A 23,261-nucleotide genomic window follows, 5' to 3' on the forward strand; every position below is an offset into this window, starting at 1 on the left:
ATCTGAACAAAAACAAGCACAGATCACGCATTACCGATGACAACCTCCATGCTGTTTTGCGGGTTGCTACAGCCCAAGAAATAAAACCGAACATTGACTCATTGATCCGGGGAAAACGGTGTCAGACATCTAGCCAGAAAACAAAACAATGAGCATTTTAGGTACATTCCAATATTACTGTTTTGCTTGATACCAATATTACTGTTTTGCCTGATAGCATGTGAGTTGGTTAACAGCACTGTTAAGGAAAAGATTGTTCCACTCATTTTAAATTCACATTTCTGGTTAACATTGTCAGTTTATGACTGTTCAGTAAACCATTCGGCCCGCGATTTAGGCTGGATTTTAGATTTTGGCCCCTTCTCTGATTGAGTTCGACACCCCTATTCTAAACAATATATTCTCCCTTGCAATAGTCATATTGATCTTGAAATGTATAACAAGCCAAGGAGTATCATGTTCCAGACAATCCAATGTCTTTCTTTGCCCTAAAACAAAATCTAGCTTCTTATATCGGCCTACCAGTACCTGAATAATCTGGGCTCTTTGTATCTCCTGTTACACCAGGCTTATTTAAGACTCAAATTTAATAAGACTAAAAGATAAAAATTATGAAATAATATGACCCAGATAAACCCAAAGAGAACAATCATCAAAACAATTGTGAATGTCTTAAACTCTTCACTAAAAATAAGTTTATTTGATTGGGTTAAAAAGTAAATTAGAGTTAACTGACACTTATAAGAGCAATGCAAGTAATTTAATATTAGGTGTATTTTGTCTGGAAGGTTAACTTAAAGAGGCCAGGTCACCAAAGGCCATCAAGGTTCTCTTGCTGGAAGTCATTGCACAGGGAAGTGATGCTTGGAATTGATGGAACTATTATGCAACTAAAAGGGGAATAGAAGCAAAGCTGGAGTGAAATATTACTGGATTAGCCACTGAATTAGTAAACCTATCCTACCTCCAGACTTCTCACAGGAGATAATTATATCCTTTTAGTTTAAGCCATTTTTAATTTGGTCTTTTATTCCTTTCAGCTGAAAGGTTTTTAACTGATGGACCAGGCCATCAACTGTACATAGAGCTACATCAAAAAGTGTTCGGAGATGCATGTACTGTATATATGGCTTAAATGGTATGGTGATTTATAAGCACCTTCTAGATAAGCACCTTCCAGATATCTGCCTTCATGTCTTTTTAAGGTACCTGGTCTTATCATCTTTGTTTATGTTTATATCTTCTGTTATTAAATTCTATTTTCCAACTCCTTTTTTGTCAATGGCTTTGAGGGTGACTTACGCATTTTTACACCATCACTTTTCACTTTGTGTAATCCTGTTTAGCTTGCAGAAGGGTAAAAATAAATTGACTGGCTTATCCCTAGATCTTGTTTTCTTCATTAGTGATAAGAAAATGGATCCTATTACAGGATCCTATTTCTCTTACTAAATATTGGGGAATGGACCCAGCCTAACAAATAATTGCCAAGGAACTAAAATACATTTGAAGCAGCCAAGCTAACAATTTATCACCTGCCAGAAGTGAGTCCTGGCAATGAAATAGAATTTTTTTTAAAGATGATATTCAGATGCTATTTCAATAATGTGTTCTGTAACTGGGGTTAGTAAAACAGGCATGCTAATTTTGGTTACTTGGTGACCAATTCTATTTATAAGAAGGAAAATGAGACTGTTTGAAAGCCTAGGTCAATTTCTAAGTTGGTCAAATTGTTAAATCTCCATAATTTTTATTTAAAAATGATTCTTCAGTTAACTAAAGTCTATATAAAAATGGCTTAAGAGTTAGAGATTTCATCTTATTCTTTGATTACTTAAGACAAAGATAATGTCAAGAAAACAGTTCTTTATCTGAGTCAAGATCAGAATTTAGTGCAAGTCAGAAATTTGGTGTGTACCAGCTTAAAGAAAGAGTCACTTCATTTCTCCTCTTAGATTCCATATTTGTGGCAGTTGTTCAAGTAACCAGAGGGGAGAAAAGAGAAGAAAAGCATTTAATTCTCTTTGCCATTCCCAGAGTGAAGCTGGCTGTTATCATTCTTCTTTCCTTGTCTGATCCAATAAACTCGAAAGGCTACTATAGTCAGTCCATTTAAAATAGAAACCAAGCTTTATAGTTAGTGGTGGAAAAAAAAGTTTTAGTTGGAATTTACTTTGAAAAATTAAAGTTTATCATATGTAATACTTTAATCAATAAAGAATTAAAAAAATATTATAATAGCTATGTACAGGCCATGGCAGGTACTTGAAATATCAGAGGATCACCCTGTAAAGTATATGATTGTCTTACCACTATGTTGTAAACCTGAACCTAATACGGAATAATAGTGAGTGTGAAAAAGAAATAATTGAAAAGAAATTGGAAAATTGTATCCTATATAATAAAAAGGTAATATGCAAATTGACTCTCATGCCCTCCCATAAGATGGCAGTCCCCATGTGTTCAAAGATGGCTGCCACAAGATGGCCGGCAGGGAAGGGTAGTTGTGGGTGATCACACCAGCAGAGGAGGGCAGCTTGGGGTGACTGGGCCTGTAGGTTAGGGAGGGCAGTTGTGGGGGACCAGGCCTGCAGGGGAGGGAAATTAAAGGTGATCAGGACAGCAGGAGAGGGCAGTTGGGTGCAACCAGGCTGGCAGTGGAGGACAGTTGGGGGTTACTGGGCCAGCAGGGGAGGGCAGTTTGGGGTTACTGGGACAGGAGGGGAGGGCAGTTGGGGGAAATTAGGCCCGCAGGGGAGCAGTTAGGTGTCAATTAGGCTGGCAGGGGAGTGGTAAGGCATTGATCAGTCTGGGAGGGGAGTGGTTAGGGGGTGATCAGGCTGGCAGGCAGGCAAGCAGTTGGGAGACAGCAGTCCCAGATTGTGAGAGGTATGTTCCACTGCTGGCTTAGGCCCCATCTCACAGGGATCAGGCCTAAACAAGCTGTCGGACATCTCTTGAGGAGTCCCAGATTGGACAGGATGTAGGTACACCGTCCCCCCTCCAATGAACAAATTTTGTGCACAGGGCTTCTAGTGTTATATGTTTTTCATCACAATTTAAAAAAAAAATTAAATATATATTTTTATTGATTTCAGAGAGAAAGGGTGAGGGAGAGAAAGATAGAAACATCAATGATGAGAATGATTGATCACTGCCTCTTGCACACTTGGGATTGAGCCCACAACCTGGGCATGTGCTCTTGACTGGAATCGAATCCAGGACCCTTCAGTCCACTGGATGATGCTCTATCCACTGAGCCAAACCAGCTAGGACTGAAAATATTCTTATTGTATTTTATATTTCACAGAACTTAGTCATCATTGTAACAACTATAAAATCATCCTATATAATAAAAAACTAATATGCAAATCAATCGAATGGTGGAACAACCGGTTGCTATGATGTGCACTGACCACCAGGGGGTAGATGCTCATGCAGGAGCTTCTTCCAGTCTGCAGGTCCCAGGCCTGCCAGCACCGCCCACCCCCCATCACCCTGCCAGTTGCCCCACAGATTGGCCCTGATTGCCAGCCAGGCCTAGGGACCCTGCCTGTGCACAAATTTCATGCACCAGGCCTCTAGTATGAAATAAAGAATCAAGTTTTGTTTATGGTGCAATTTTTCCAACATAGTTGAAATTGTGTAATGACTGTATTAGTTTTCTATTTCTATGATATAAAATTATGACAAACTCAGCAGCTTAAAATAATAGTCACCTGTGAGCTTTCACTTCTGTAGGTCAGAAGTTTTGACCAGTGGGTTTGTTTAGTGTTTATGTTTGGGTTTCTTAAAGCCAAAATCCAGTTGTCAACCAGGCAGGACTCTTTCTGGAGGCTCTGGGAAAGAATCTGCTCCCAAATTTAGGTTGCTGGCAAGCCACAGTTCCTCATGATCTTATGGCGGAGGTCCCATTTTCTTGCTATCAGAAGAGGGTCTCTCTCAGCTTCTAGAAGCCACAAAATTCCTATCACATGGTCCCCACCATCTTCATATAACAACAGAGCAACAAATCCTTCTTGCACTTTCAATTTATCTGACTTTCCCTGCTATTACCAGCCAAAGAAAACTCTCTTGAATATTTTTTAGAGATCTCTTGAGATTAAATTAGGCCCACCCAGATGATTTCCCTTTTGCCATATAAATAATGTAATAATTAAAATTATATATCATCATATTTACAGATTCCATCTAGATGTGGAGATGAGAGAATTTTACAAGGGCAAATGTCACTGGGGATCATCTTTAGAATTCTGCCTATCACAGTGATACAATATGACATTATTCACCCAATAACTAACATTTGCAATAAAGCCATAAGAATACTCAAATTGAGGGAATTGTCAGTCTTCCTGAGGGTGAATATCTTAATCTTATGAAAATAAAATTATTGATCTTTTAAGTACCTAACAGGTCATCATTTTTATTCATTTTCATTTCTGCAGTTGCTGGCAAGTCTGACTTTTCAGGTCTTCTTTTGTTACTGGATTTGTTAGAACCCAGTATTGCTCCATCATTTTGACTCTCAAAATCCTGCTCCTTTGGCAAAACTTGAAATTTAATTTCACAATCAATTTTTATTTGCTTTACTTGATTCTGTACAGTGTCATCCATTCAATAAGAAATCACTGGGTAAAGATGCTTGAAGGGTCCTATGAAACACTCAAGGGCGAAAGACTCACTCCCCTACTTTCCAAGACCAGCTCAATTTTATCTTTCCTGGAGGAAACTTCTTTGAGCTACTCTTGTCTCTCCATCACTCTCCAACACAACTGATCCCTTCTTCAGGCTCTTCCTGTAGCCCTTAGCCCAAACACCTATTATCGTCTTTAGAAGACTGTGTCTAACAAATTAATGCTTTATATATCAGCTGAAATGTACACATCACTTAAAAGGGAACATGTCTTATTTTGTATTGTACAATAGATATTTAGCTTACTAATACATTGTAAACATTAAATAAATGTTAATAAATTCTAGAGAAATACATTAGTATAGGTTTAGGATAGACGAGTGGTTCTCAACTAGAGGTAATTTTACCTCTTCCTCCATACCCTCTAAAAATAACTTTTGGCAATGCGTGTAGCCATCTTTGTTGTCACAGCTCATGGGGGGTGAGGGGAAGAGGAATGCTATTGAACCTATGGATAAAGGTCAGGGATGTTGCTAAATGTCCTGCACTGCTCCCTACTCACACCAAAAATATTCCTCAGTCCATAATCTTAATAGTGTTAAGATTGAGCTCTGGTAAGATGATTCATTTGGTTGAAGCCAACATCTGGTACACCAAAAAGGTTGCAGGTTTGATTCCCAGTTGGGGCATGTATGGGAGGCAACCAATCGATATCTATCTATCTATCTATCTATCTATCTATCATCTATCATCTATCTATCTGTCTGTCTGTCTATCTATCATCTCTATCTCTATCTCTCCATTCTCTCTCTAAAAATCAATAAATATATCCTTGGGTGAGGATTTTTTAAAAATCCGCAGTGTTATCGTTGAGAACTAGGTAATATATATAGATCCGTGGGTAGAGAAAAAAAAAAAAGGAAAGAAGTTAGAATTGCAGAATTGTGAGATTTCTTGCATTTCTTTGATCATAAGTTGGAAAACTAACAAGAGTCAAATCCTGGGTCAGAATTTTACTGTTCATACACTCAACACTCAATGGTATAAATGACAAAGAAAATATATACTAGTAGTAGTTTCAGATGCAATATATTTGATCAGATTAGTTTCACTGGAGAGAAGAGGAGTTTGGAATAAATTTGTGCTTGAGACAAAAAATAAATACATACCGTAAATAAACCTATGACAGAGAAGAAGAATATGACATCTTTAAAAAGGATAACTTAAATGTATGTGCCACATAGTGTGTCTATATGTTGCTAACATGTAGCTTCTCCCACTGACACTGGTCAAATTAGTGTAGAACAGAGGTTCTCAGCATGTGGTCCTTGGCACTGCAGCATCAGCTAAGAAAGGCAGAATCTCATGTCCCATTTCAGACCTACTGAATCAGAAACTCTGGGGTTGAAGCCCAGCAACATATATTTTAACAAGCCCTACAGGTAATTCTGGTATATGCATGTAGGTAATAAATAACTGCTTATTGATTTTTCTCACCAGTTCTAATTGATACCATGGCTTGAAAGGAGCTCTGGGTTAGGAAAAAGTTCACTTCATTAATGTCTTATATAGGATGGCTTGGGTTTGAAGCAACCTAAACTGCTTCTTAGACTATTTGTCCTACATATTTTATTACCCTGCAGTGCAATTATACTCTACTAACACTTTTGCTGTCCTTTGCATACATTAATCAAGCAACACTAGTACAGTTGACATTATAAATCTGCTTTTAAAAGTGAGAAAACAACCAAAGCAGAATTAGTAATTTGCCTGCGGTCATGCAGCTAGTAATTGTTCAGATGGGACTAGAAGCTAGATCTTCAAAGCCAATATAATCTGTACTGCACAACAGTGCCATTGGGGCTAGAGTGATCCACGAATATGGAAGGGATATTTCGCAGGGCTGCTGGCAGAAGGGAACTCTAAAAATCAACCCACACATGGACTGGGCGCAAAAAAGCACCCTGAAATTTTACCAATGTGCAGCTGCTTAGTGCCAGGGGGGAAAAGACTGCACACACTTGTGCACAGCACCAGAGGGTAAAAGTCGTGATTTTGCACACTTACTCTGGCTCTTTTTTTCTCTTTAAATTCTTGTTTTTGATTATTAAGCCTCAGTACATAGAATCACCCAATTGGGGACACTCTTACAGACTGCAGGGGCAAGTTGTTTCTGTGGAACCTGGGGATGAGAGGGGAAAGTAATGATAAGAGAACCAGCTCTGGGGCAGTCCATTTTCCCAAACCAGTATTAAGTAGGACAAGGAAAACAAAATTTAAATACTGGCTAGAGAGGACTGATAGCCCAGAGGTCACTCCAGAAACACTGCCACCCAGGGGTTGAATCACAAATTGACTCTTGTGTAAACATAAATAAAGGGGTCTAAGAAACAAATAAGTACTACCTGTTTGAAAATTAGGACTGTGGCTTACAACACAGAGGAGCAGTGGAACACAGGGACCTTCAACACTGTCCTGATTACCTACAGGAAACAGGCGTGCCAAACAGAACAATAGAGGAAGTGAATGACTTTCACTACTGCACATTTTAATTTTTTACCTTTTAGTTAAGAAACATTTTTTTCTTTTTTCTTCACTTGATTTTATCTTTTTAATTATTGTATTTTATTTTTAATCAGTATTATTACTACTACTATTTTACCTTTTTTTTTTAAGGTGTCATTTTATTTTCTCTTTATTTTATTTTATTTTATTTTATTTTATTTTATTTTGAGATTAGTGTTCTACATTCTATTTTTCCTTCAGCATCATTTTACTCTATCTAAACTTTACCCTTATGCCAACACAATCTTCCTCACTTTTCCCATTTTGTTGGCCAGTTTCTCTTACTATATTTCTGCTTTAGATTTTTGCTATTCCTTCTTTTTATCCCCTTTTAAAATTTGATCCTACTTATATATCAAATTTCTGATCCCTGGCTCTACATACCCCATACACACCTCTCTCTTCTCTTTCTTCACTATCCAAATTTTTTTCTCTCTCCTCCCCCCCCCCTTTTTTTTGTTTTGTTTGTTTTTTGTTGTTGTTTTCGTGTTTTATTTTTGTTCTAGGTTTTTTATTTTGTTTTGTTTTGTTTTGCTCTCTCTCCTATTGTTTTTTCCTTGATTGTTGATTAGATTGGCGTTTTTGTCCTGGTTTGTGATATTGTTTCTCTTTTTTTGTTTTTTGTTTTTTTATTCTGCTTTTCCTCTTCTCCCTTGTTATTACCATGTTTCCCCAAAAATAAGACATCCTCCGAAAATAAGACCTAGCGTATGGAAAGATAAGACATCCTCTGAAAATAAAGACCTAGCACAACTTTGGGAGAAAAAAATTAATATAAGACACTATCTTATTTTCGGGGAAACAGGGTAGTTGTTGATTGTAGTTTGCATTCACCATTGGGTATTTATTGTTTGCATTTTTTGGAATTAGTGGTTGTTCTATTGGAGTTTTCTCCCATATAGTTTTTACCCTTCTTTTTTACTCTCTTTCTCTTCTTTCTTATTGTTTCCCTTTTATCAATATCATTTTTGCACTCCATTTTTTTCTTATCCCCTAGTTCTCTTTTGTCTGGTGGTCACTATTATTTGGGGTTATTAGTAACATGAATACATTTGTGCTCAGTGCCTTGTGTGTTGTATTTTGTGCCTTTAAATCAGAGGTTCCCAAACTTGTTTGTGCCGTAGACCCCTTGCCATGTTTTTTCGGTTTTGGGTAGACCCCCTACTTACCTGATATTGATTTTTTTGTAAATTTCTAACTGTAGTGAAGTTTAGTGTTAAAATTTAATAAAAAATAATGTACCTACTTTTCTCCGGCATTCTCAAACAAAATAACACTGATTCACTATAATTTGTATGATAAACTACCAGTTTATATTTTTTTAAATATTTTCTCAGCACTTTCCTATTCAAGATTCAGGAAACGAATGAACGTATTTTTCTCACATTCATATTTATAGAGTGACGGATTGAACAAGTCGGTGCAAGTTCGCGAAGCTTTGAGACAAAAATTGGCAAGAATGTTTACTGCGCGTATGCTTGTAACAAGATGATACTGGTATATCATTATGTGCAAGTTTTTATCCTACAACTTACACAATTTTATAAACATATATAATAAATTTTTTACTTCATAGGTACTTTTATAATTTATATGTTTTTATATTATAAGATAATATGATGTAAGTAAATAGGTACTATCAGTGTATGTTGAGATCCACTATCGTGGACTCCCATTTTCATTTCATGGACCCCCAAATTTTTTTTTCGGTGATGTAGACCCCTTGCAGGTTGTCATAGACCCCTGGGGGTCGATATAGACCACTTTGGGAATCACTGCTTTAAATCAATGCAGGAAAGACAGAGCTACATAACCAGACACCCAGAGAAAAAAGATCATGGGGAGACAAAGAAACAGCCTGCAAATGAAAGAAAAGTAGGTATCACCAGAAAAGGAAGTAAACGAAATGGAGGCAAGCAACCTATTAGAGAAAAAAATTCAGAGAAATAGACATACTGTCACTGAAAAGAATGGAAGACAACTTCAACTATATGTGTAAAAACCAAAAGGAAATAAGGAAGAACTAGGAAGAAATGAAAAAGGACATTGCTGCTATAAAGAATTCAATAAAAAGCATTAACAATAGACTAGAAGAAGCAGAGGACCACATGAGCTAGAAGAAAGGTAGGAAAAAATACATAAGCAGAGCAGCATCTAGAAAAAACAAAAAACAGAAGAAGAGCTTAAGGGAACTTTGGGACAACATAAAATGAAACAACATCTGCATAATAGGGGTGCCAGAAGGAGAGGAAACAGCAAGGAATAGAAAATCTGTTTGAAGAAATATTGACAGAAAACTTTCCCGATATCAGGAAGAAAAAGCTCACACAAATCCAAAAGGCTTACAGAGTCCCAAACACAATGAACCCCCAAAGACCAACAACAAGGCACATTATAATTAAATTGGCAAACACCAATGACAAAGTAAGAATCTTAAAAGCAGCCAGAGAGAGACAGAAAGTTACCTACAAAGGATCCCCCATCAGACTAGTGACTGATTTCTCATAAGAAACACATCAGGCCAGAAGGGAATGGAATGAAATATACAAAGTCATGCAAAGGAAGGGTCTGAATCCAAGAATACTGTACCAGCAAGGCTATCAATCAAAATTTAGGATGAACTTAGGAGCTTCACAGACTAAAAGGGACTAAGGGAGTTTATTATCACTAAACTAGCAATGCAAGAAATGCTAAAAGATCTGCTGTAAAAAGAAGAAATAGGAAACGAAGAAGGAACACAGGCATAACAAATAAAAATGGCGATAAATAAGTACCTATCAATAATAACTTTAAATATAAATTGATTCAATGCCCCAATAAAAAGACATAGAGTATCTGAGTGGATAAGAAAACATGACCTACATATCTGCTGTCTACAGGAAACCCACCTCAGATAAAAGGACTCACACAGACTGATGATGAAGGGATGGTAAACGTCTTTCAGGCAAATGGAAACAAACAAAGCAGAAAAAGCTGGGAAGCAATACTTATATCTGACAAATTAGATCTCAAAGTGAAGGACATAACAAGAGATAAGGAAGGCCACTTCATAATACTAAAGGAAGCAATCTAACAAGAAGAAATAACTCTGGTAAACATACATGCACCCAATACAGGAGCATCCAAATACATTAAAAAAAAAAAAAAAAAAAAAAAAAAAAAAAAAAAAACTTATGGATACTATCAAGGGAGAGATTGAAAGCAATATAGTCATAGTAGGGGACTTTATTTATTTATTTATTTATTTATTTTGTCTCTTAATAGTTCTTTATTTTTTTTAAATAAATTTTTATTGTTCATATTATTACAAATGTTCCTTTCCCCCCCCTTTTCACCCCACCCTCTGTCCTTTCCCCACCCCCATTGTCCTCATCCATAGGTGCACAATTTATGTTCAGTCTCTTCCCACATCTCCCTCTCCCCTTTTCCCCAAGAATCATCAGTTCACTCCCCTTCCATACCTCTGATTCTATTATATTCAACAGTTAATATTGTTCATCAGGTTTTTTTTTTTAGTTTCCTTGGTTTTTAGATTCACTTGTTGATAGTTACGTATTTGTTGTTCATAATTTTTATCTTTATTTACTTTCTCTTCTGAAAGAACCCCCTTCAGCAATTCATATAATTCTGGTTTGGTGGTGATGAACTCCTTTAGCTTTTTTTTATTAGTGAAGCTCTTTATCTGACCTTCGAATCTGAGTGATAGCTTTGCTGGATAGATTATCTTTGGCTGTAGGTTCTTACTATTCATCACCTTGAATATTTCTTGCCATTCCTGTCTGGCATGCATGGTTTCTGTTGAGAAATCAGCTGACAATCGTATAGGTGTTCCTTTATAGGTAATTACCTGCTTAGCTCTTGCTGCTTTTAATATTCTCTCTTTGTCTTTTGCTCTTGGAATCTTAATTATGATTTGTCTTGGTGTGGTCCTCTTTGGATTCCTTTTATTTGGAGTTCTGTGTGCTTCCTGGACTTGTAAGTCCAATTCTTTCCCCAGGTGGGGGAAGTTTTCTGTCACTATTTCTTTCAGTATGTTTTCGATATCTTGCTCTCTTTCATCTTCTGGGACCCCCATAATTCTGATGTTGGATCGTTTGAAGTTATCCCAGAGGTTTCTTACATCATCTTCAATTTTCTGGATTCTCTTGCCTTCTAGCTTCTGCAGAGGAGTGTCTTCTGGCTCTTTATGTTCCAAATCTTTGACTTGATTCTTGCGATCTTCTATTCTGTTTTTAGGACTCTGTAAAATATTTTTTATTTCAGACAATGTATTCTTTATTTCTTGTTGATCCCTTATCATTTCTTGTTGATCCCTTTTCATATCCTCATAGGTCTCATTTATTTTATCGGCCCTTTCTAGGAGACTCTTGAAAAACCTTATAAGTGTGGTTTTGAACTCTATATCCAGTCGCTTTTTGTCCTCCATTTCTTTCATTTGTGATCTATATGGTTTAGGCATTTTCGCAGGCAGCTTTCCTGATGGGGCGGGGTTTCAGGGTGGAGCCTACAGCCTTGGCTTCCGTCAGCCCCGCCCTATGCAACTCCTGAGACTCGGGGTCCTTCAGTACTTGTTGCAAGCGCCTCTGAGAGAAAGGTGCCCTCGATTTTCGCCTGCTGCCAAACTGTCTGCGCTCTCCCCCAATGAGTTCGGTATTGGGGTTCAGTTCAGTTGGAAGTGGAGTTGGAGGTGGTGTTCAGAGCAGTCTGGAGCCCCTGTCTCCTTCCTGTCAGGGCAATCCCGCGGCACAGCCGGCCGGCCCTTCTCTGCATGCACTGTGCGCCTCCGGGACCTCCTCTCGCCGTTCCCTGGAGTTCCGCCTTACAGCCCAGCTCCCTATGGGTGAACCTGGGTCCCCAGGGTCTGGCCTAGAATTGGTTTTCAGAGCAGTTGGAGCTGGGCCCAGCACAATAGGAGCTTTTCTCTGCTTCCCGCTTGGGAACGCCAGCCAGGCACTCGGCCTCCCTCCTCTCCGGCTCCGTCCTCTCCGCGCGCCACGTGTCTCCGTACCTTAGGCTTTTACAGCTCCTCCGCGCTTCCTTCTGGTTTTCTCCTTGCTTCTTGTTGTAGGATTTCCAGTCAGTCGACTTTCCTGTAGTTCTGGGTAATGTCCATTTTATATTTTAGTTGTATTTTTTGAAATTGTTGTGTGCGGCTGCAGCTAGTTGCCTACCCAAGCAGCCATCTTGGATTCTCTTCATAGTAGGGGACTTTAATACTCCACTATCACCATTGGACAAATCTTCTAAATAAAAAATCAGCAAAGAAACATCAATCCTAAATGACTCAATAGATCAGATGAAATTAATTGACATCTTCAGAACATTTTATCCCAAAGCCACAGTATATACATTCTTCTCCAGTGCACATGGGTAATTTTCAAAGATAGACCATATATTGGGTTAAGTCTCTTCAAATTCAAGAAAATAGAAATCATATCAAGCAACTTCTCAGCTCACAATGACATAAAACTAGAAATCAACTACCATAAAAACATTTAAAAAATCAAATACCTGGAGGCTAAATAGCATTGCTATTAAACAATGACTGGGTTACTAGAGAGACAAGAAGAAATAAAAAGCATCATGGCAACAAACGACAATGAAAACACAAAAATTCAAAATCAATGGGACACAGTGAAAGCAGTCTTGAGAGGGAAGTTCATAGCTCTACAAGCCTCCTGCGGTAAACAAGAAACAATGGTAATAAATTACCTAATGCTACAACTCAAATAGTTAGAAAGAGAGCAAAGGAAAAGCCCAGCATAAGCTGAAGGAAAGAAATAATAAAGACCAGAGCACGGATAAATGAAATAGAGACAAAAAGAAAAAAAATACAAAAGATCAATAAAACCAAGAGCTGGTTCTTTGAAAGGATAAAAAAAGATTGATAAAACTCTAGCCAGGCTCACCAAGAAGCAAAGAGAGAGAACCCAAATAAACAAAATTAGAAATGAAAGAGGTGAAATAACAACTGATCCCACAAAAATACAAATGATTATGAAAAATATTATACTATGAACAACTATATTCCAACAAAAAGGACAACCTAGATGAAATGGATATATTATTAGAAAAATATAAGCTCCCAAAACTCAACCAAGAAGAATAAATAAACCTGAGTAGGCCAATAACTACTGAAGAAATTGAAGCAGCAATCAAAAATCTTCCAATAAACAAAAGCCCTGGTCCAGACAGCTTCACAGGGAACTTCTACCAAGCTTTCAAAAAAGAACTATTGATAAAACCTATCCTCCTCAGACTATTCAAAAAATTCAAGAGGAAGGCACTCTTACAAGCTCTTCTATGAACCCTGCATTATCCTAATCCCAAAACCAGATAAAGACACCACAAAGAAGAACTACAGGCCAATATATCTGATGAACATAGATGCTAAAATCCTCAACAAAATTCTAGCAAATCAAAGTCAGAAATACATTAGAAAGATCATACAACATGACCAAGTAAGATTTATTCCAAGGATGCAAGGATGGTAAAATATCCGCAAATCAATAAATGTGACACATCACATAAACAAACCAAGAGACAAAAATCACATAACCATATCAATCGATGCAGAAAAAGCATTTGATAAAATTGAACATTCTTTCTTGATAAAAAACTATTAGCAAAGTGGGAATAAAGGGATCATACTTCAATATAATAAAAGCCCCCATATGACAAACCTAGAGCCAACATCATACTCAATGGACAAAAACTAAACCCATTTCCCCTAAGAACAGGAATAAGACAAGGATGCCCACTCTCACCACTCCTTTTTGACATAGTACTAGAACTAGCCATTGAGATTAGACAAGAAGAAGAAATAAAATGCATCTAAATTGGAAAAGAAGAAGTAAAAATATCCTTATTTGCAGATGATATAACATTATACATAGGAAACACCAATGACGCCATTAAAAAAATGACTAGACCTAATAAATGAATTTGGCAATGTAGCAGGATACAAAATTAACACCCAAAAATATGAGGCCTTTTTATACACCAATAATGAACTCACAGAAAGAGAAATGAAATAAAATCCCATTTACCATTGTACCAAAAAAACTAAGATACCTAGGAATAACTTAAGCAAGGTCTCAAAAGACCTGTATTCAGAAAACTACAGGACATTGAATAAAGAAGACATAAACAAATTGAAGAACATACCATGTTCATGGATTGGTAGAATCAACATCTTTAAAATATCCATACTACCTAAAGCAATCTATAGATTCAATGCAATACCTATTAAAATACCAATGGCATATTTCAAAGATATAGAACACACTCTCCAAAATTCATATGGAATAAAAAAGACCCCAAATATCCACAGCTGTCTTGAGAAAGAAGAACAAAGTTGGAGGGATCATAATACCAGACATTCAACTATATTATCAAGTGACAGTTTCTCAATACTGCCTGGTACTGGCACAAGAACAAACATATGGAACAATGGAACAGAATAGAGGACCCAGAAATTGACCCAAGCCATTATATTCAATTAATATTTGATAAAGGAGTCAAGAGCATACAGTGGAGTCAAAACAGCCTTTTTAATAAATGGTGCTGGGAAATTTGGTCAGATACATGCAATAAAATGAAACTAGATCACCAATTCACACCATACACATACACACACACACACACACAAAAAAAAAAAAAAAAAAAAAAAAAACACACCTCAAAATGGCTAAAGGACTTGAATGCAAGATGGGAAACCATAAAAATTCTACAAGACTCCATAGGAAGCAAAATTCCAGACATATGTCATAGCAATATCTTTACAGACACAAATCCTAGGGCAAGAGAGACTAAGGAAAAAATAAACAAATGGGACTACATCAAAATAAAAAGCTTCTGCACAGCAAAAGAAACCATCAATAAAACAATAAGAAAGCCCACTGCATGGGAGAACATATTTGCTATTGATTTTTTCCAATAAGGGTTTAATCTCCAACATTTACAGGGAAATCCTACAACTTAACTAAAGGAACATAAATGACCCAATCAAAAAATGAGCCAAGGACCTAAATAGACACTTTCCCAAATAGAACATTCAGAAAGCCAAGAGACACATGAAAACATGCTTAAAGTCACTAATCACCTGAGAAATGCAAATCAAAACAACAATGAGGTACCACCTCATACCTGTCAGATTGGCTATCATCAACAAATCAACAAATAACAAGTGCTGGAGAGGATGCAGAGAAAAAGGAACCCTCATGCCCTGCTGGTGGGTATGCAGACTGGTGCAACCACTGTGGAGAACAGTATGGAATTTCCTCAAAAAACTGAAAATGGAACTCCCATTTGACCCAGTAATCCCACTCCTAGGAATATATCCCAAGAAACTAGAAACACCAATTAGAAAGGATATATGCACCCCTATGTTCATAGCAGCACAATTCACCATAGCTAAGATTTGGAAACAGCCTAAATGCCCATCAGCAGATGAGTGGATTAGAAAACTATGGTACATCTATACAATGGAATACTACACTGCTATAAAAAGAAGGAATTCTTACCATTTGCAGCAGCATGGAAGGACCTGGAGAGCATTATGCTAAGTGAAATGAGCCAGGCAGTGAAAGAAAAATACATGATCTCACTCATTTATGGATAATAAAGAACATTATAACCTGATGAACAAAAAGATAGATACAGAGGCAGAGAAGCATCAAACAGACTGTCAAATTACAGTGGGAAGGCTGGGGAGTGTTTGTGGGGGGCAGTAAGAGATCAACCAAATGACTTTTATGCATAAATATAAGCATAACCAATGCATAAGCAAAGACACTGGGGAAGTGGGGTGAGGGCATGTGCTGGGGGTAGGGAATGCCACTGGAAGGTCAATGGGGGGAAAAAGGAGACATATTTACTGCTATTTGTAATATTATAAACAATAAAATAAATTTTTAAAAAAACATTAAAAAGATACAAAATTTCAGCTATAAATTAAAATCACGAGATGTAATATATACCATAGTTCTATAGTCAATAATACTGCATTGTATGTTTGAAAGTTGTTTTTGAGAACATTTTAAAAGTTCTCATCACAAGAAAAAATTTATAAGTATGTGTGATGATGGATATTAAGTAGACTTATTGTGGTGGTCATTTCACAATATATACAAACCTGGAATCATTATGTTACACACCTGAGACTAATTTAATGTTACATGTCAATTATATCTCAATTAAAATAAAAAGAGTTACTACATACCAGTTACTCGAAGCCTATCTGTACCAACCACAACTTCGCTTTCATCAACAGTAAACAGTGGTTTGCTTCCTTTGGAATTGATCTGAAACTGTTGACTCTGGACTTCTACCATTTTGGGACCTGAAGGATTAATTGGAACAGTATTATAAAGAGTTTACTACATGTAGTGTCATGATCACTATTTTTACACATTACATCTCATCCAGCATTAGCAAATTATTTATTATTTAGAATTTTTTAACTAATAGGTTTTTTATTTTATGAGTTTTTAAGTTCTAAGCCTAAAGCTATTATATTATTACAATTAATTCCTGTCAAACCTATGCTAATATTTATCAAATATATGTATTTATAAATTATTTAAAAGTTAATTTTTAGTTTTTTTGAAATCTGCCAAAAACAATTTAATTCTGCCATTCATATTATTTAAATCTGCATTCTTTTGAGTATTAACCAAATAAGAATTTTGTATTATGAAATGTGAGATTTATGACAGACAATCTTTTTAAAAAAAATACATTTTATTGATTTTTATAGAGAGGAAGAGACAGGGATAGAGAGTTAGAAACATGGATGAAAATCATCGATCAGCCGCCTCCTGTACACCCCCTACTGGAGAAGTGCCCGCAACCAAGGTACATGCCCCTGACCGAAATCGAACCTGGGACCCCTCAATCCGAAGGCTGACGCTCTATCCACTGAGCCAAACCGGTTTCAGCATGGAAGACAATCTTATAAATGGCTCACTTTAATGGTGAAAGTTAACCCAGAAAATGACACACTCAGACTATCTTATCTGCCCTTATCCTCAGAAAATGTCTTCACCTCTTATTCCATGGAAAAAACAGACATCAATATGGAAGAATTACCTCAAATTTTTGTCTTCTTCACTCCTTCTTTCTTTTTATTTCAGTGACAAAGGCATCACTTTCTCCTCCAAGTTTAATTCCCTCATGTGTGCTTTAGATCCATTGCATTTCAAATCATTACTGTATTCAGCAAACATTTAACCAATGGGCCAGGCACTGGGGATGCTGGTATCCTCTTGTAGTGAATAAGATCATGTATTCATCCTTATATTTCATAATTTCACTTTGTATTTTCAATTTTCTAACCCTGGCAGCATAATGAGTTAATCTTTTTAGAACACAGCTTTCACCATTTGCTTACAGAATTACAAGTGTTTTCCTAGTTCTTTGGCATGTTAGCTTTATATTCCTATCTAGAAAAGTAAATTTATTGAGAAAATGAATAGCTTATACTTTTTGTTTATGTGTCCCTGTGTTCCTTATTAAAGTTGATGGATACATGCTAGAAATTAAGTAGAAGCTTTTCAATTAATACATGAATCCATTTTGGACATGGTTACCAATGTATTCTTATATTGTTTTATTAATTTGTACCCCAAAACCCTTCACTGATATTTCATTTAAGTGTGTGTGTGTGTGTGACTTATAAAGTGAATTCATTTTTTTCCTCTTTTATCTTCTTTCTCTGAATGAAGCCTGCCTTAATTTTTTTTGATAGTTACCTGTATAGTTGCCTGCATTTTTGCTCTTTTGAGCTTTCACTCAGACTCAATGACCCAGTGATTCAGTGTCATTTTCTAGGTCACTGATATAACTTATGTGTAAACACTGATTTGCATTAAAAGGTGAATATATAGTTATCTTGAATATACAGTGATCTGAGTTTAAAATTAAGAAGAAAAAAAACTTGAAATAATTTATCCAATAAGAGTTCAAAGAGTTTTGCTCGCTGAAGATTCATATAACAATTTTAGGAGGCTTTATTAAGTAAAAGGTGTTAAAGACTTTTTTCTGTAAGCATTGTTTTGTATACATTGATGAAATCTTCAAAAATGAATTTAGCTATATCATTTTCCTTATTAATAAACCATATAAGCATTTGCTTGAATAAAAGAAAATGCAGTTCTGTTCAACACAAACTTATTGTATTTTTTTTTTATGCTCAAGGTCCTGTGCTATAAAAATTAAAGATATACCAGGGTATAAGTGAGTGAGATGTAGCTCACAGTTTATAAAAGAAAAAAGCACATAAGTTTAGTTCCAGAACAATTTGATAGATGCCACGATACCAGCATGGACAGGGTTCAATGAGAACCTTGACAAATAATTCATGGTCCACCCTGGGGGTCAGAAACAGAATGCTGGGGAGATGATATCTGAATGGACCTTGAGGAAACATCTTATGGTCCCCTGCTGAGGGAGAAGGAGGCACTCCAGTAAAGGGTACTATTTAATAAAGATACAGTGGTGAATAAAGTTTCATTTTCACTTTATTAAAAATATACAAACATTGAATGTTAAATTTAAATGTTTTCCACTTCAGAAGAAATTATTCTCCAAAGATAACAAGCCCAAAATCACAGGGATAATAATCTCTGAAAATAATTAAGTTTGTAATTGATCTTTTAACTTCTATTAATAATCTATTAGTTTTTTAAAATACATATTTTATTGATTTTTATAGACAGAAAGGGAGAAGGATAGAGAGTCGGAAACATTGATGAGAGAGAAACATTCAGCTGCCTCCTGCACACTCCCTACTGGGTGTGTGCCTGCAACCAAGGTACATGCCCTGGACCAGAATCAAACCCGGGACCCTTGAGTTTGCAGGCCGACACTCTGTCCACTGAGCCAAACCAGTTTGGGCAATCTACTAGTTTTTATAACTTAGTTGGACATGGATTATAACTGAGCAAGTAATCTGTTGTAGAAAAGGTCTTTAAGAAATAGAATTTAAATTCTATCTTGGTGATAAGTAAAACAACAATCTGGTAAAATTACAAAGAAGGAAATAAATAAAACATACAGGAAATAAATAAAGGAAGGTTTTATGATCTGATGAATTTGTGAAATTGGCTTAGGGTTTGTCTAGTGAAAATACAACCAAATTCTTCCTGTCATACAATATGCCTCATTAACAGTCTTCCCCATTCCACTATGATTGCTTGAATTTAAGATACCATCATTTAAAAACAAATATCAAACCCCATAAACCCATTTGAGTACAATTTGCATACTTCTGAGGTGTCTCAATTTTTAGCTAATGAGAATGTGTTTCTGTTATTTTAAATCAAAAGAAAATTAACTGTAGTGACCAGAGCTGAATTTATAAGGTAAGATTCCATTATTGTTGCTTATGATTTGATATCTTTTAGTTCAACTAGGTAAAATACATAGTGATAGAAGATTATTTGACTTTGGGTGGTTGGCACATAATGCAAAATGAAGATTATGTATATCATAGAAATATACACTTGATACATATATACATTTATTAGCAAATATTACCCAAATAACGTTAATAAAAAGAGAAAAAAAAACATAAAGAGAGGTTTCTGGATTGTATGGACATCAAAGGAAGGGGCTATCACTACTTGCTCCTGGGAGAGGTGCAGAAAATGTAACTAAGACCTTGCCTATACAAAAAGAAATTGATAGCCGGTTTGAAATGAAATTGCCATGGCCTAGAGCAAAGAATATCCTTACATGATATTATTCTACAATGTCATTATAATTTTTCCAAGATTTGTGTTACCCCCATTACCTATAATAGTATCTCACACCCTTGGGGATCAATAAAAACTCATCTTTTTGGTACTTGGAGACAAAGGTAGCACATCCCTTGATATTTTAGAATTATAACAGCATAATATACAATTATCCCAGACAAACTTACAAACTAATTCTTTGAATGTCTGGCAGCAATTTAAAAAGGACATGAAAGGATTTACTCCCTTCCATTGTATAGAGGGCCCCCTGGGAAGGCACCTGAGCATTCTATATTGGCCCCTCTTGCCCTTTTGGCCAAGAGGGATCCTCTTCTCACAATCCAATTGCCTTGCCCACAGCTGTTGCCTGAGCTTTCTGTTCATGCTGAGGTTGAACTCTCATGATGGCTGGTTCTAAGGATCTGTCCCTCGCTCAGTGGGGTGAGCTGGGCATTCCCTGGAGAAGAAACCTGGGTTTCACAAGATATGTGATTAGTGTTGTGGCCCGCCAGCAGGAGAGGGGATCTCAAGGCAGGTGCTAGGCATGGAGGCCACAGGGGCAAAGGCTGCAAAGAAGACAGAACTGAACCTCACATCATCCTGCTTGGCCCCAGAGGATGGCTGGTTAGCCAGAGATGGGTAAGATTCCTCAGGAAAGGAACAACCTAAGACAGGCACAGTCTCAGAGGGGCCAGCAGGAGAGAACTTTGGGGTCAACAGAAATGGGGCACAGACCCTCACTCCCCAATTTTGCATGGGCCTGAACCCTCACCCTTTCTGAGAGAGGTCTCCTGCCCCCATGGCTGCTTAACTTCCCATGCCCAGCTCAAATTGGGACCCAGGTAACAGACAGAGACTTGGCTGACAGCAAGTCTTGTTGCCCTCTCACTGCAACAAGACTTGTTTGAATTATCTTGTACTTTTGGTGTGAGGAAGTGGGTTTTTGATATCTAGATCCAGCCTAGCACCAGGAATGCTCAGGACCTACTCAAGAAGGCAAATAAGCCGTACTGGTTTGGCTCAGTGGTAGAGCGTCGGTCTGTGGACTGAAAGGTCCCGGGTTCGATTCCGGTCAGGGGCATGTAAGTTGGTTGTGGGCACATGCCCGGTGGAGGGTGTGCAAGAGGTAGCTGGTCGGTGTTTCTCTCTCATCGACATTTCTGGCTATCTATCTCTCTCCCTTCCTCTCTGTAAAAAATCAATAAAAATATATTTTTAAAAAAATATTTAAATAAAAAAAGAAGAATACCATGTAAGAAAAAATATCCTGTAAGTAAATTACATCTAGAAAATTTTTACTTTAGAAAATTAATTTTCATTTGTAATGCTAATAACAAGACACCCATGTAAAACATGCATGGTATCAAAACAAGCCAAAGGAAAATTGTTTGAGCAAAAAATGAAAAAGGATCACAAGTCAAATTTATAGAAAAGATTCCTTTATTAACTTTTGGTCAAGAACATGTTTGTATATTTTCAGAAAACAACTCTGAGACCATGTGGATTCCTGCAACAGAGAGGAATTGACAGGACTACTCCAGCCATGAAGACAGAAGAGAAGCAGTCCAGAGATGGAAAACACTGATGACGCCTTGCCATACTAGCAGTCAGCAGCTGTGCATCACTGCAGGTTGCCCAGGACCAAACCAGGGAGAGTAAGACCTGCATTGCCACCATTTGTCCACCATCCAGAACTGAAATATCATTCCTGACATGTACACATTGGAACTGTTTGACATTGAAATTGGGACTCAAAAGACCTGTTGGCCCAGAAAGATATTCACTACAGACTGATTCATTTGCCTCTCAGCATAACCATTATTGCTTGTCTCATTTTTGGTTCTTATAAGTGTATTTGTAGTAGCACATGATCTCACTCATCTAGGAGAAATGATGAACAACATAGACTGATGAACAAGAAGAGACCCAGAGACAAGGAAGCATGGATCAGACTGTTGGACCTCAGAGGAAAGGTGGGGAAGGGTGGGAATTTGGGGGAGAGATCAACCAAAGGACTGTGTGCATGCATATGAGCCTAACCAGTGGTCATGGACAACATGTGGGGGCATTCGTGGGGAGGGGATTGGGATGGGAATGGGGGGGATGAGGACAAATGTGATGCCTTAATAAATAAAGAACTTTTAAAAAAGAGAAAAAACATATTTCAAAGATTCGAAATGCTAGCTATTAGTGCTTGCTTTTCAGTGCTTTGATTTCTTTTGGAATTTAAGACTTTGGTTTTGACTTTACTGATTGCCAATTTTTTCAGTTGTTTAATGATAAATAATTATTCATGTAATCAAATGGGGTTAATTTTACTAGTTCATATAAGCTACATTTTAATATCTGGATTGGCTAAATTTAACTTCTTTTAGAAAATATAAGGCTGGAATGACTTTATTAGAAGTCATCTACTGAAAATAATCTTGGATTTGGTGAACTGAGTTATATTCTTTAGCTCAGGATTTTCAATATAAGAGGCCTTCCAACCAAATCTATAATAATAAAAGCATAATATGATAATTAAATCAGATGTCCTTCTGGACATCTTTTTGGACGACCTTTTAGACAAAGCCACAGCAGTAGAGGCCAAGCCCCTTACATGAATTTTGTGCAATGGACCTTTAGTATTTAATGGAAATCACTAATTTTAGTGATTAGGCATGAAACTAAGGTTAAAAGTCAAGATCTGAGGCTAACATGTTAAACCAAAGTAATTCCAATGGGAAACTCCCTCCCCACCCACCCATTGTAACTGTATTTGCAACAGCTATAACAGTTACTGGCATGCCACAATTTAAGGAAATCTGGTTAGAGAAAGGGAAGGCTAGTGGAAACACTCCTGGCTGAGAGAAAGAAGTCCTGAGGTCATTCTTAGTTTGGCTTTTCTGCTAACTAGCTGTTCATTTTTTAGCAAATTAGCTTTTTTAGTGCTTCAGTTTTGTTCGTTTTTGTTTTATCCATGAAATTGGTAACAGATTTATTATCTCTAATTCCCTTGAATGATATATGAAAATCCACATTTAACCAAAAATTAAGTGAGGAAATGAGAATCTGTTTTAAATTGTTTTTAAGAATATAAAAGGAATTATTTACTTTGGGGATTTCTAGTAACAACACTTACATGTTTTTAATTACTTGGCAGTATATAGAAACTGGTACATAGACATTTGACAAATGTTTGTTGAATAAATGACAAAAGGGAAATACCTCAAACATTTTAAAGCTAGACATTTAAAGAATTTTAAGAAAAGATTGTAAATGATAAATTATAATACTATATAATTAATGGAGAACATATGACTTGACTTAGACAAGTTTTA

At 36.7% G+C, this 23,261-nt stretch overlaps 1 protein-coding gene across 3 annotated transcripts in view; it reads right to left on the reverse strand.

The window, feature by feature from the left end:
• SGCG (sarcoglycan gamma) overlaps positions 1–23,261 on the reverse strand; it is a 76,031-nt gene that overhangs the window by 22,705 nt on the left and 30,065 nt on the right. For 2 of the 3 annotated variants that reach the window (XM_084879471.1, XM_084879472.1), the window contains one exon: positions 16,422–16,541. In XM_084879471.1, coding sequence (XP_084735597.1) covers positions 16,422–16,541 — 120 coding nt within the window. Of the gene's footprint in view, positions 1–7,038; positions 7,117–16,421; positions 16,542–23,261 lie in introns of all 3 variants that reach the window. The other variant, XM_084879470.1, reaches the window with a different exon arrangement.

The sequence above is a fragment of the Pipistrellus hanaki genome (genome assembly GCF_964339955.1).
Source record: "Pipistrellus hanaki genome assembly, chromosome: 3".
In the NCBI taxonomy this organism is placed as follows: domain Eukaryota; kingdom Metazoa; phylum Chordata; class Mammalia; order Chiroptera; family Vespertilionidae; genus Pipistrellus; species Pipistrellus hanaki.